Source organism: Notamacropus eugenii, chromosome 5 (genome assembly GCF_028372415.1).
Source record: "Notamacropus eugenii isolate mMacEug1 chromosome 5, mMacEug1.pri_v2, whole genome shotgun sequence".
NCBI classification, from domain to species: Eukaryota; Metazoa; Chordata; class Mammalia; order Diprotodontia; family Macropodidae; genus Notamacropus; species Notamacropus eugenii.
Window position 1 is genome coordinate 69,352,701 of NC_092876.1, and position 14,326 is coordinate 69,367,026.

General features: G+C 40.5%; 1 protein-coding gene across 3 annotated transcripts in view; it reads right to left on the bottom strand.

Annotated features, from left to right (window-relative positions):
• DNAJC8 (DnaJ heat shock protein family (Hsp40) member C8) overlaps positions 1 to 9,150 on the bottom strand; it is a 28,202-nt gene extending 19,052 nt beyond the window's left edge. The window contains exons 1-3 of one of the 3 annotated variants that reach the window (XM_072609563.1): positions 8,673 to 8,792; positions 7,877 to 7,987; positions 4,268 to 4,369 (exon numbers count right to left, since the gene is read on the bottom strand). Coding sequence is in view for 2 of the 3 variants with exons in the window: in XM_072609562.1 (XP_072465663.1) it covers positions 4,268 to 4,369; positions 8,673 to 8,753 (183 nt within the window). In the remaining variant the exon portion in view is untranslated. Of the gene's footprint in view, positions 1 to 4,267; positions 4,370 to 7,876; positions 7,988 to 8,672 lie in introns of all 3 variants that reach the window. The other 2 variants (XM_072609562.1, XM_072609561.1) reach the window with 2 other exon arrangements.
• Between the last annotated feature and the right edge of the window lie 5,176 nt (positions 9,151 to 14,326).

The window sequence follows — 14,326 nt, forward strand, 5'->3', positions numbered from 1 at the left end:
TCCACCATCTTCTGGCAGCTGGGTGATGCAGTGGATAGACCTGGAATCTGGAAGTCTCATCTTCCTGAGTTCAAATCTGACCTCAGACACTAACAGTGTGACCCTGGGCAAGTCACTTTACCCCAGTTGCCTCAGTTTCCTCATCGGTAAAAGGAACTGGAGAAGGAAATGGAAAACCACCCCAATATCTTTGCCCCAGAGAAGTCCCAAAGAATCAAACACAACTGAAACAAGTGAATAACACCACCACCACCACCTTGGCTCTGCCTCTCCACTTCGCAGACTCTAATGTCTGGATGACTGCTGACAGTGAAATACAAAGAGTCCTGGTGAGGTCTAAGTTGGATCAGATCACTTCTTGGGTCCCTTCCAATTCTAATGATGTGATTCTGAAACTTGGGGCCTCATGTCTAAAGATGAATAGGATGGAATCTAAGCTATGTAAACTTACGATAATTCAATTTCAATTCAAGCCAATAAACATTTATAGAGCACCTATGATCTCAACCAGGAAAAAGTCAACCATTAAGATTATACTGGTGACAGCAACTGGGAAAGATGGCAAAAGACAGCATAGTCAATGATGGAGCCCTTGTAGAAAGCTAAGTACACAAAAGCATTTCTGGTGAAGTGGTAAATCCATTCCAGAAAGCAAATAAAGTCATGTAAATGTAAATGAAATAACTAAAATGCTCACACCCTTTGACTCAGGGAATACACTACTAAGAATGGAGGTCTTTCATTTAAAAGGAAAAAAAAGCAAGCTCTACATATACCAAAACACTTATAACCAAACTTTTTGTGGTAGCAAAGAATCAGAAACAATTGACTGGAGAATGGCTAAACAAACTGTAGTACATGAATGTAATGGAATATTACTCTACTGTAAGGAAGGACAAACATAAATACAGAGAAGCATAAAAAAAAACTTCTATGAATTGATGAAAAGTAAAGCAAGTGGAGCCAGGAAAACAACATACACAATGACTGCCACAACATAAATGGAAAGAGCAGAACAAAAAAACAGAAGTTTGTAAAATCATAAAGGGCAGGTCTGGCCCCCAAAGAAGAGATCCAAGACTCCTTCCACCACTCCCCATCTACACAGAAAATGTCAAATGTTTTTCAATGTACTGAGGGATTTAATTGAACTTTTTTCTCTTTTTCCTCTTTCTTTTTTTCTTTTAAAAAATTCTGTTATAAGGGAAAGATGTCCAGGAGAAGGGGGAATGTAGAAAGAAATCTAGGTGATATAAAGATTAACTATATTAAATAAAATCTATTTTTAAAAAGAAACATTTTTAAAATTACAAGACTATATCAGTTCTATAATAATGTAAAGTAAGAGAAACCAAACTTTAAATACCTGTCACAACCAATCTTAGCCCCAAAAAGATATAGTACACCTCATTCCTTCTGGTAGAGAAGTGGGAAAGAGAATATGGATGTGGAACACTGTACACATGGTCAGTTTTGCTTCACTGTTTTTCACCATCATAAGGGAAGGTTTATTTGGAAATGACTAGTGTAAAAATAAAAGGTATCAAAACTTTTTTTTTTTTAAAGACTTTATCAGAAGAGCTACGGTTGCAGGAAACATTCAATTAGGAAAGAAGCCCAGGGTAAGGAAACTGCTGGACTGGAAGGCAGAGGACTCAGCATCAGAGACATAAATATAAATTGTTTCTAACCCTGAATAAATCCCTTCCCTCCTCGTAAGCTCAGTCACTTCATCTCTCACACCATGGACCATAACTGCCCTTCAACACCCGACCCACTCGGTCCCCTAACATTTCCGTAATTCTATGAAGCATAGAATACTAATGAGAAATCAGTTTTATAGGACGTCTTAATGTGTTGTGCTGTTTAGGTCAGGGATATCTCAAGTCAAACATCTGAGTCCCTCTGATGTGTGGCACACCCCAGTAAGCACCGCACGAAGAGTAGAGGAATCCTGTGCTTTGTATACAAAAAGAAAACTATTGCCCAACAACATCTAGGCTGCATGTTCTAAGTTTTCCAAACAGCAGGGTGTAACAGGCTTCTATAGATCAGTGACAGCAGCAAATTTTTAACGCACACCTGCATGTAAGTATAGACCATACAAATCAACGCAACTATTAACTGCATAGTTACCACTGAAATCTTCCTTGCCAAATCTAATAATCTCTTCTCATTTTCATCTTTCCTGACTTCTCTGTTACCTTCATTCATTCTCTTCTCCTGGAAACTCCTGGATCTGCTTCTTTGCAACCTTCTATCCATTGGTGCTCACTGTCCTCTAGGGGCAAGCAGAACAAGTCCTATACTTCTCCCACCTAAGAGACCTTCAAATACTAAAGACAGCTACAGTTTTCTCCCCTCACCCAAAGTCTTCTCTTCTCTAAGTTCCTTTAACCTCAAGACCTCAAGACACCTCCACTATGTTAGCTGCTGTCCAGCTCACCACCATCTCTAAATGTGGCACCCAGAATGGAGAGCAATGCTCCAGTCCTGGTACAGACAAGCAGCTGCTTGTCACTGCTCTCACTCAGACAAGGTCCAAGTGTTCAACAAATCTTTAACTTTGCTGATGTGGGTACTCCTTCCCATGATGCCAGCAGTGACCCAGCCATACCTGTAACCCTCATCTAGATTCTCCTTTTACTTATACAGTCTAATAGACATCACTGTATGTCCAAGAACATATGGGGCACATCACTAACTTTAACATAGCTGACTTGACTCTAATACTTAGTAGCTCTGTGGCAATGAAGAAGTCACTGTAGCTCTCTGATCTTCAAGATCCTCATCTATAAAGTATTAAAAAAAATCATATTTAAACTATGTTGTGAGGAAAGGGCTTTCTATTAACACTACTTTGCAGTCTTAATATCATTATTGTAAAAGATATGTTTCACCTATGAATTTAGCCAAGGAATTTTCTTTCCCTTACTTCAGGTGAAACAAAGAGAAAAAAGAGATTCTATTTTAACATCAAAAAATTAGACTGAAAGACTGACCCCGCTGGGATCATCTTATTTCAGGCAGCCTAAGATCTCAACCCCTTGTAATTCAGCTTCCCTCTCCACCACTGGACAGAAACAACTCTCTCTAAAGTCACTAATGACCACTACAATCAAATAATTTCATCCCTGCCCCCATTCTCCTCAGTCAATGACCCAATGAATTTCTACACCATCCCCCTACCCATTCTTGGCACCTTTCTTATCAACTGGCTTAAATAATATTGTTGCCTCTGGATTCTCAACCTATTTCCCTTTATCCATTCCTGGATCTTCACCTTTCTCCTAAACCTTAAACATGGATATTCCTCAAGGTTTTCTTCCAGGTATTTTCTTCCCTATGATCTCTCCTTGTATATAAATATCAGCTATAATTCTTTTCATTAAATTTATAGATAGCATAAAAACTGTATGACAATACCCTTGAGGATACCATCTTCTCCCATGATTTCAATCATCATCTCCACGTAAGTAATTGCAGAACAAAACATTAATCCTTACCAACAGTACCATTTATACTCCACCTCTCCACGATAAAAAAATAACATGAGAACCCCAGAATTAGCTCACCTAAAGTATTTTTTCAAAATCTAAAACCAGTTTAAAAACTGACATTAAATTTTTTTGAATGAACAGAACAATGAAGACATGAGGGAAACATCTCAATTGCAAGATGACTACAGTTATCTCTTCCACATTGTGGGGATTAGAAGTATGATGCTCCTGCGATCTGCAAAATCCACATAAAATTTTTTGGCCTTCCCTTTGTGCCAAAAAAGAAGAATGAATTATTTTGGTATTAAAGGATAAAATATGTTGATATTATACAATATCATAAAAATATTTTATAATTTCTGAGTTTCTAAATTTTTTTTGTCATCTGCAATTTCTGCAAAACTCTAAAAAAATTCCCATAATTAATTTCTTATGCCAACTCATGATATATTGAAACCACAATGGGGAAAGTCTCTATGCAGAAGGAATAACTATACATTGAAAGTTCTGGTTGATGAAAAATAGTGGCAAATACAAAAAGAAAGGAACCTGAGATTTCAGAGTATGGCGTTCAATCACACCACCTAAGTTAAATGACAAACATCTCCTGATCTAATACCATTCCCTCTTGAAACAAGTTCAATTAGGTTTTCAAAACTCCACTTACAAAATAAATCATCTGTGTGTACTCCTGTGAAAGTGATTGATATGAGAAGGTGGTGAAAAAACAGGCCAGGACTATCCCAACAATTAGAAGACAAACTCACCTCAAATGGGTTCAAGTTAAAATAAGATGATCCAGGCCGAGTCAGTCTTTCAATCTGATTTTTTGACGTTAAAACAGAATCTCTCTTTTCTATTTGTTTCACCTGGAATAACAGAAAAAAATTTTCATTAGCTAAATTCAATAGGTGAAACATATAGTTTAACCCTTTACAATATCTAGATTGCAAACCAATGTTTATAAAAAGCCCTTCCCTCACAACATAATAATTTAAATATGACTATTTATACTTTACAGATGAAAGTCAAAGAGTTAAAGTGACATCCCTATGGGGCTAAGTCAGAGTAAGGTCAACTAAAATAAAGTTAGTGATGTGACCAGTGTATCGGTGGAGAGACAGTGTGGTATAAGACAATTTGTACTGGAGACACAGTGATACCACTACTAAGACTATACCCCAATAAGAAAGGAGGAAAGTACCCTCTGCAGAGAAACAGTTATTAGCTGCTCTTCTTGTTGGAGCAAAGAAATGAAAAACAGAGGGAGGTGCCCATTAACTGAAGAATTACCAAGTAAGTTATAGTATAAAAATGTTATGGTATATTATTTAGAAATAAGAAACCATGACATGGTTTCAGAGAAACCTGGTAAGATGTGCAAAATAATGAACAGTGAAGTACACAGAACCAGGAGAACAATTTACATAGTAATTACTGTAAAGAAGAACAACTTTGAAAGGCAAGAAGTGTTCAATGCAATGACCAATCGTAAGTCCAGAAGATTTGTGAGGAAGCATGCTACCATAGAGAAGCAGCTCCTGAGAGGAGGTGAGGGACACAAGACATACAGATTCTGGACATGATAAATATGCACGATCATTTCCTTAACTATGCTTATCTGTTACAAGGATTGGTTCTTTTTTCCCTCAGTGGACAGAGGATTGGCTTGGGAGAAGAGGGAACAAGCAATGAATGGTGAGGCAAAAAAAGAAAAAAGAAGAGAGGTTCATTGAAGCGTTTAAAATGCACAGAAGAGGAGCAAATTTAGAAGGAAACAGACAAGCAGGACAACTTTGAAATGAACACACTGACTTTATCATTAACTATTATTTTAGAAGTAAAACGCACATAAATTCTTGGTTTCACATTCAATTCTCTTCTGTTCTACTTTGTAAATGGAAATGCTAGTTTTCTGCCATTTAAATTCAGAATTTTAAAGAGAAAAAAGACAGAGGGAGAAAGAGACAGAGAAAAAGAGGAACAGAGGTAGACACACTGCACTAGACTTTAAGTCAAGGAAGTCAAAAAAGACCTGTGTTCAAAGACGCGATGACATTTATTCATTGTGTAACATTCTATAAGTTACTTGCCATGTTGGGGGACTCCATTTCTAAACGGGAGATAATACTTGTAATTCTTACCTCACTGAGTTGTTGTGGGGATCAAATGACATAAAGTATGCAGTAACATATAAATGCCAATTTTTATAATTACTGTTATTACGCCTAACTTGAAGGTAAGTATTGGAAAGCAACTGCCAAGTTATCCTGTGAAACATCCCTCCCATGAAACATATCCTCAGAGACAGAACTCAGTAGCCCACCTAGAGAACTGTTCAAAACCCAGATGCTATTTATCATCTCAGCCTTTGCAAAACTTAGACAAAAAGGACCTTGGGAACACAAAACCCTGAGGAACATGGAGGATCTTTCCTATCCAGTTCATAAAAGCATGGAGAGCTATTTTTCTAATCAATGCCTAGATAATCAAGTCCCAGTAAGGAGATAGAATAAAACTTGGCACCCAAGGCAAGGAGTACCCTTTTAGGTTAAAAGAACTCTTGAGAAAGTGAAGGAAAACCATGCTCAGTGTCTCCAGAGTAACTTTGCTCCTTAAATCAAAGTCACTTCTTAAAGGAATAGAATTTAGAGCTGCAATCAATTTCAAAGATCGTTTGGTTAAACCCCTTTATTTTTAAAGGTGAGGAAGCAGAGGCTGGTTAAGTAATTTGAGTTATAGCCGTCATGGTGATGAGGTTTGAACTTAGTTCAGCTTACTCCTAGACCAGCACTCTTTATCCTGCCACCCCTTCAAGATCAGGCTAAGCCACTTCACAGAATTTTAAGCTAGAAGGTGTATTAGAGAGCACCTAGACCAAGGGTTCCTAATATTTTTTCTAACAGGGATCTTTTGGCCCCTCCTCACCATAAAATTATTAAAATTACTGAAGGAAATAGCAAATTTTGGCTAGAGGTTAGTGAAAATAAAGATGTAGCTATTTTCCCTAAGTTCACAAACCCCTTGAAATTTATCTATCAAGAGCCCCCGATCTAGTCCAATTCCATTATTTTACGGAAAAGATTATGACCAGAGAAGTTAACAAGGTCACACAAGTAGGAAGGAAAAAAAGCACTAGGATTTGAGTCCAAGTCCTTTCCATCTCTGTATACTTTCTCTTCAACTGTTCCTTTGGAATTCAATGCCACCACACCAATGTCAACTGTCATGGAAACAATTTCTCCCAAGTGATTTTAATGGGTTTAATCTCCACTGAAGGGGATTCCACTGTGGCCTCCAAACGTCTACCTTTCTTCCTCTCTTGCTTCAGGAATGTTCCTGCTCCCCTTTTCTTCCCCTCCTCCCTTACAAAAGTTCCTTACACCAGGAGCCAGTGTTTGTAATTGAGGAAGCAAGCTTCTATGATATCAGAACTGGGGAGGCAAAAAGGGCTGTGAAAAGAGTGCTGGATAGTAAGCACAGGACATAGGAAATAACTGAAATGAATTATAAAAACACCCACTGCCTATGGGACTGTGAAAAAAATCACTTGCACTTGTTCAGCCTGTTTCCTTTTCTGTAAAATGGGGGCAATACTATAACATAGCCAATCACAAAGAAATGTTGACAATATTCATTTGAAAATAGAAGTGTACAAGTTAACACAGTGTTGAGAATTCTGTTCTCTGAAAAGTGGAACTGTGTTTGTAGGAGAATCCTTAACCTTTGTAGAATAACTAGTACTAAAAAGTGTTTAATTCAATTCTGAAAAGACTGAGGCTCTAAGGGACCCTGAACTTTTCTTCTTTTAAGGCAGAAAAAAAAATTTTTTTAAACTTACAATGTTTTGGTATTAAGTTCCCTCCAAAGTGAAATGAGGGGATTGAGCCAAATAGTGAAACTGGGATCTAAAAATCTAAAAGATTTAAAAATGTGTCGGTAAACTGCACCCCACCCCAACAACAAAAAGGGAGCTGTAACATAATCTGTGATATGTAGGGAAGGCAAAGGAGTGGAGGTCAAATTCCTCCCTCTCCCTCCCAAAAAATGCCACAACAACCTCTGCAAACCTGGTGTAACAAGGTGACTCTTAGCTTTCTTTAGGTTTGGCCCCTTGGAGCAGACTGGTGAAGCCTGTGGCTGGTCTTCTCAGAATAAAGTAAACGCATAAAATTAAATTAATAAGATTACAAAGGAGGCCAATTTTGTTGAAATGATTACCAAAATATTAAAAAAAAAAAAAAGTTCATGAGCCCTGGGTTTCTAAGAACCCGTGGAGCAGGAGACAAAGCTCTGACTCTAGAGTGAAGAAGGGCAGGGTTTGAATTCCACCCTAGACACTTATGAGAAGTTCAACTGTGGGCAAGTCACTTTACCTCTTCGGCTTCAGTTTCCTCATCTGTAAAATTCAGAGCACCCGAGAGGGTCAGATGAGATCAACCAATCAACAGAGGAGGCCTCACCACGTGCCAGGCACGGAGCTAACGCTGGGGATACAAAGACAGGCTTGAGACACTCGCTCCCCGCCCTCAGGAAATTGACATCCTACTCTACGCGCAGGCCGGCCGCGAGTCCCACCGCAGTCCTTCCTCGGCCAAACCGTGTGAACGTGGAGGCGACCAAGGGCCTCGGCGTGGGGCAGGCTCCCCAAGCTCCCCTCCGGCATCCCTGCTGTCGGGGGAAAGGGCTCCAGGGGCTCCCCCACATCCAGGGGAAGACTACGGAAGAGCTGCTCCCCACAGCAAGAGAAGCGGCAGCATGAGCGGGAAAGGGGGGGCAAGAGAAGGCTGTAGCAGGAGGACAGAAGGGGAGGCGACAGCAGGGAGGGAGCGGGGTAACAAGAAGCGGGAGCGGACGCCGGGAGGGAGGGAGCAGGGACCCAGAGACAGAAGAGTCGGGGGAACAACCCGAGGAGAGCAAAAAGGGAGGCAGGGAGAGGAGGAGTCAGAGCCGAGAAGAACGGGGAGAAGCCAGGGTAGGGGCTGGGAGAAAGGGGTACCCAAGGAGGGCGGGCCCAAGGCCAGGGAAGGAGGCGGCTACGCCAGGCCCGGCACCGCCAGCGGACCCCGAGCGGGCCTCAGGCCCTCGCGGAGCGGCCAGGGCCGTCACCGCCGCCACGGGCCTAGCTCCGGGCGCAACCATCGCCGCTGCCGGGGCCGCTGTCTGACTCACCTCGCTGTAGAAGGTCATAAACGCCTCCTCGGTGCTGCCGCCGCCGCCGCCCGAGGCCCCACTTTCCCCCGAAGCCGCCATTTTCCCCAACCCAGCCACCACGTGACCCCCGAGGTCTCTGACGCCGACACACGTGACAGCGGCCTAGCGTCGACTCAGGCTCCGCCCCCCGGCGCTCCGGGGCGTCCTCTTAAAGGGCTAGTACACACCGCTGGTACAGTCTCCTCTTCCCAGTGCCCAGGCAGGGCTCCACAGCGCGCCTGCCCGCCTGGGTCTTGGACTGGCAGCTCTCGTGTGAGGCGGCCGACCTAAGAGCTGAACAGCCAGTGGATCAAAGAATGACAAAAGCTTCCCAGTCCGTCTTTTATTTGTATCCTTAGCTGTGGACCCGTGCGCCCACCTTAGCCCCCATAGAGGTGCATGTGTACGCAGGTCTGTAATGCCACTGGCCAGGTGAAGTAGAGCTTCCAAATATGCCAGTGACACTCAGAAAGCATTGCGTCATCTAGCTAGCCTTTAAGCTTCCTAGTCCCTCCTGAGGACGTACAAGTGCACGTGACCTGGAGTCTGGAAGGCTTGAGTTCAAGTTCTAATTTAGCTACTTAGTAGCGGGTGATGCTGCGAAAGATACTTACTGCTGTCTGCTTTTGTTTCCTCAGATGTCAAGTGGGGGAAATAATAATAACACCAACCTCCAAGCGTGAGAATCAAAAGAGAACGTATTTGTCAAGAGCTGTGCAAATTACAAATGGTTACATAAATGTCAGCTACGATTCTTATCTAACTAATAACATTTATTCAATTTTAAGTGCTTGCAAATCTTGAATATATAAATATATAAGCGCTAGCTGTTATTATTAAAGAGAGAAAATGTTACCATAGTGAAGTCTGGAAGTCTTGGCTGTGAATGCCCATTTGAGATACTTAGTAGCAAAGTGACCCTGGGTAAGTCACGTAACCCACCTTTAAAAAGAGACACTTGTAATACTTAATGCATGGGCAGGAGGTAGCATAGAGGAAATCGTACTGGATCTGAAGTCAGGGAACACATCTTCCTGAGTTCAAATTTGGCCTGAGAGGCTTACTAGATGTGTGACTCTAAGCAAATCACCTAACCCTGTTTTCCTTAGTTGCTCATCTGTAAAATGAACTGGAGAAGGAAATGACAAACCACTTCTGGATTTGCCAATAAAGTTCCAAATGGGATCACAAAGAGTGAGGAACAACTAAACAGTAGCACTTACCTCATAGAATTATTGAGAGGCTCAAATGAGATAAGGGATATAATGTGCTTACAAAATGTTAATTGCTTTCTAAGTATTAGATATTATTATAATTGCCGAACTCACATTTATTAAGTGCCTATCGTGTTCAAGACCCTAGGCTAGGTTCTACATACTAAGAGGAATATGAAGGTTTCTGAAGTCTTCCCTGTTGTTAAGTCACCCCCCACCCTTTTCACTGATCTCATACAGCGCTTTTTAAAAGTACTATTGTGCACAATCCATCTCCAGAGAAAGAACTGATGGAATCTGAATGCAGATGGAAGCATACTTTTTCTTTATTTTCCTTTTTTGTCTGTTTTCTTTCACAGTGTGACTTACATGGAAATATGTTTTACATAACTGCAAATGTATAACCTATGTCAAATTGCTTACCTTCACAATGAGGGAGGGAGAGGATTTGAAACTCAAAATTTGAAAAAAAAAATGTTGTTACATGTAATTGGGGAATAAATTTTAAATTTAAATTTAAAAAATTTTAAATTTAAAAATACTATGGTGAAGAAATATTATTTTCTACAGCTGTAAGGACTATTTCTCTTAAGTAATATCATTCATCATAACTATCTATGTTAATGTTTTCTGTCTTACTGTACTTATTATGAGGTTTCATATCTTACTACTTTAATTGGTCTCCCTGCCTCAAATCTCTCTTCGTTCCATCTTCCCCTCAACTGTCAGTGCTCAGTGACAGGTCTGACCACTTCATTTATCTCTCTTCCATCCCCACACATTCAGTCAATTCCAGTAGCTCCCTAGTATCTCCAGCTTCAAATATAAAATCACCTGTTTGGCTTGTAAAGTCCTTTGTAACCTAATGCCTTCCTGCTTTCCCAGGCCTCTTACACCTTTCTCCCTTTCACATACTGGCCTCCTTGCTAGATAAAAAAAAAAAAATGATCCATCCACCCCAAGCATTTTCTCTGACTGTCCCACATGCCTGGCATGCTCTCCCTTCTCCTGTCTGCCTCCTAGCTTCCTTCAAGCCCTAGCTAAAACCTCACCTTTTGCAAGAAGGCTGTTCTTCTAATCCTCCTTAAAGTTAATCCCTTCCCTCTGAGATCACCTCCAGTTCATCCTGCCTACCCCTTGTTTATAAATAGACCTGTACAATTAGTCTCCTCCATTAAACAGGGAACTTCTAGAGAGCAAGGTTTGTCTTTTACCTTTATCTCCAACACTTGGTGGGGATAAAGTACCTGGCACATAGTAAGAGCTTGATTTGACCATTATGCTGTAAATTCCATAAGAGACTATGTCTTATCTAAATTTTTTATCTCCACTTCCTCTGGCTTAGTGCTCTGTGCACAGTAAGAATTTGATTTTATAAATATTAATTGTTACTGACATGGTAAAGTCTTAATTTCAAAATACTAGTGATGGAAAATGCTATCCACATGCAGACAAAAAACTTTGGAGTCTAAATGGTGATCAAAGCATACTATTTTCACATCCCCCCCCCCCTCATGGTTTTTCCCTGTGGTTCTGATTCTTTCACAACATAACTAATGTGAAAATATGTTTAACGATTATACTTGTATAACCTATATCAGATTGCTTGCTGCCTTGAGGAGGGGGGAAGGAAGGGAAGGAGAAAAATTTGGAACTCAAAATCTTACAAAAATGAATATTGAAAACTATCTTTACATGTGTTAGATGTTACAAGAAAAATTTATTACAGCAGAGTTCAGAGGAATTGAACACTTTGACCAAAGCGGGTTCCCACCCTCCTTTCAGGAGGAGGGAGCACTGAAGCCAGTTGAGCTATATACTGTTAGTTCTAGACAGATCCTCCCACCAGGAGATGGATTGGTCCATTCTCCATTAGGTCACCATCTTCTCTACATGCCTATTACTTAACCCCCCCTTAGTGTGATTCCCCTTCCAAACATGCTTTAACATAGGATCCATGATCAGAAAATGGAAGGATAATTTTATGCAGGGTGTGTCTGCTTATATGCATGAGATTCACTAAGCAAGTGCAGTGAAGAAAAACCTTCTCCAGGTAACTTTAGGTTGTTTTCTTAACTAGTTCCAGCTAGCTGTAGGCAAAGTTTTATCAAAAACTTTGTAATTTTCTGAAGGCCGCTGTCTGTCTTTTGATTGATTGAGTCCACTTGCAATCTGCTGGCCTTATTATCTAACTTATTCTCAGTGTCTTCACTAATTAACAATAACTTACTGTGGAAACTTAACTTTTGCTGTCTCTCACACATGTAATTGGAAAAAATAAAATACTATTAAGTGGGGAAAGGAAACTGTGAAGTCTTGCACATGGTAAAGGTTGAAAGCTGGTGTAAGAGTCCAGGAGACCTGGGCAGAGATCCATCTCTGGCACTGGCTTGACTCTGGACAAATGACTTGCCTCTCACTGTCCCCAGGCAACTCTAGAAGACTAAAAATTGAGAACAGTTGCAAATTTATGTGATGTGGCTTCCTCACCAGAAGTTTGCTACATGGATGAAGTTACAAGTTGGAAACCAAAAAATCATCCTAAAAAAGTGCTCAAGATGGTCCCATCAGAGGCACTTAGAATAAAAATATGAAAAATTATATTGTCCCTGCCTTTGTAATGGTGGGGATTCCTTTGCTCGATTTCACTCACACACAACTTTCCAGACTTCTTGTACCTTACACCCTTCTCTCCCACATATTCTTTGATCCAGGACCACTGGCCTTGTATTTTTTCAAACAAGACATTGCATCACATCAACCTACTTTGGGCATTTTCACTGGTTGTCACCCATATCTAGAACACTCTACCTTCTCACTTCTACCTGAAATGTCAGTTAAAATACCACCTCACACACATCAGGTTGGCAAAGTTGACAAAAATGAAAATGACAAATGCTGGAGGGGCTTGTGGGTAAATAGGTACATTAATGTACTGTCAGAGCTGTGAAACTGATTCAGCCATTCTAAAAAGTAATTTAGTATTATGTCCAAAAAGTAAGCTATGCATAGCCATTGACCTTTCAATGCCGCTATTAGTTCCATACCCCAAAGAGATCAAACACAGAAGAAAAGGATCTATATGTACAAATGGTAGCAAAGAATTGGAAATTAGGGGGATGCCCATCAAATGGGAAATGGCTGAACAAGCTGTGGTATATGAATGTGATGGATTACTACTGTACTGTAAGAAATGATGAAGAGGATGATTTCAGACAACCCTGGAAAGACTTATATGAACTAATGCAGAGTGAACTGAGCAGATTGCTGTTCATTTGTTCTGTCTGACTTTTGATGACCCCTTGGACCATAGCACACTAGGTTCTACTATCCTCCACTATCTCCCGAAGTCTGTCTGAGCTCATGTTCATTGCTTACATGACACTATCTATTCATCTTATCCTCTGGTGTTCTCTTCTCCTTTTGCCTTCAGTCTTTCCCAACATAAGGGTCTTTTCCAGTGAGCCCTATTCTTCTCATAGGGGCAACTAGGTGGTACAGTGGATAGAGCACCAGTGCAGGAGTCAGGAGGACCTGAGTTCAAATCTTGCCTCAGACACTTGACACTCACTAGCTGTGTGACCTTGGGCAAGTCACTTAACCCCAATTGCCTCATTCTGGGTCATCTCCAGTCATCCTGATGAATATCTGATCACTGAATTCAGATGACTCTGGAGGAGAAGTGAGGCTGGTGACCTGCACAGCCCTCTCTCACTCAAAACAAAGTCAAGTGCAAGTCATGTTATCATTTCTCTGATGTCAAAAATAAAATATGAACACAACAACAACTTTTCTCATCTGTTCTCATATGTTGCTTAAGTATTTAGGCTTCACCTGCAGTGTTTTACTTTCCTGTGAATAATCTGAATTAATTCTTTAAGTATTGACTGATTTGATCTCCTTGCATCCAAGACTCTCAAAAGTCTTCTCTGGCATCACACTTCAAAAGCACTGATTCTGCAGGGCTCAGCTTATAATTCACCCCTCACAGCAACACATCACTACTGGAAAAACCATAGCTTTAACTATACAGACCAAGAGATCAATTTATACAATAACAATGATATTGTAAAGATAAAGAACTTTCAAAGACTCAGGAACTCTAATCAAGGCAACAACCTACTGGGGTTCCAGAAGACTCATGATAAAACATAGTGCTCACCCGCAGAAAGAGAGTTGATGAACTCAGAGTGCCTATGTTCTTTTCCTCCTTTTTTTGAACATAGCTAAAACAGAAATTGTTTTGCTTGACTATATATTTGTGAGGTTTTCTGGGTTGTTTTTCATCTTCTCAGTCGGTGGAGGGAGGGAGAGAAATCAGAACTGAAAATAAAATAAAACTGAATTTAAAAAAATTCTACCTTCTATTCTACCCAATCTCTATAATGCTAGTGCCTTACCTCTATAATTTCCAATTTA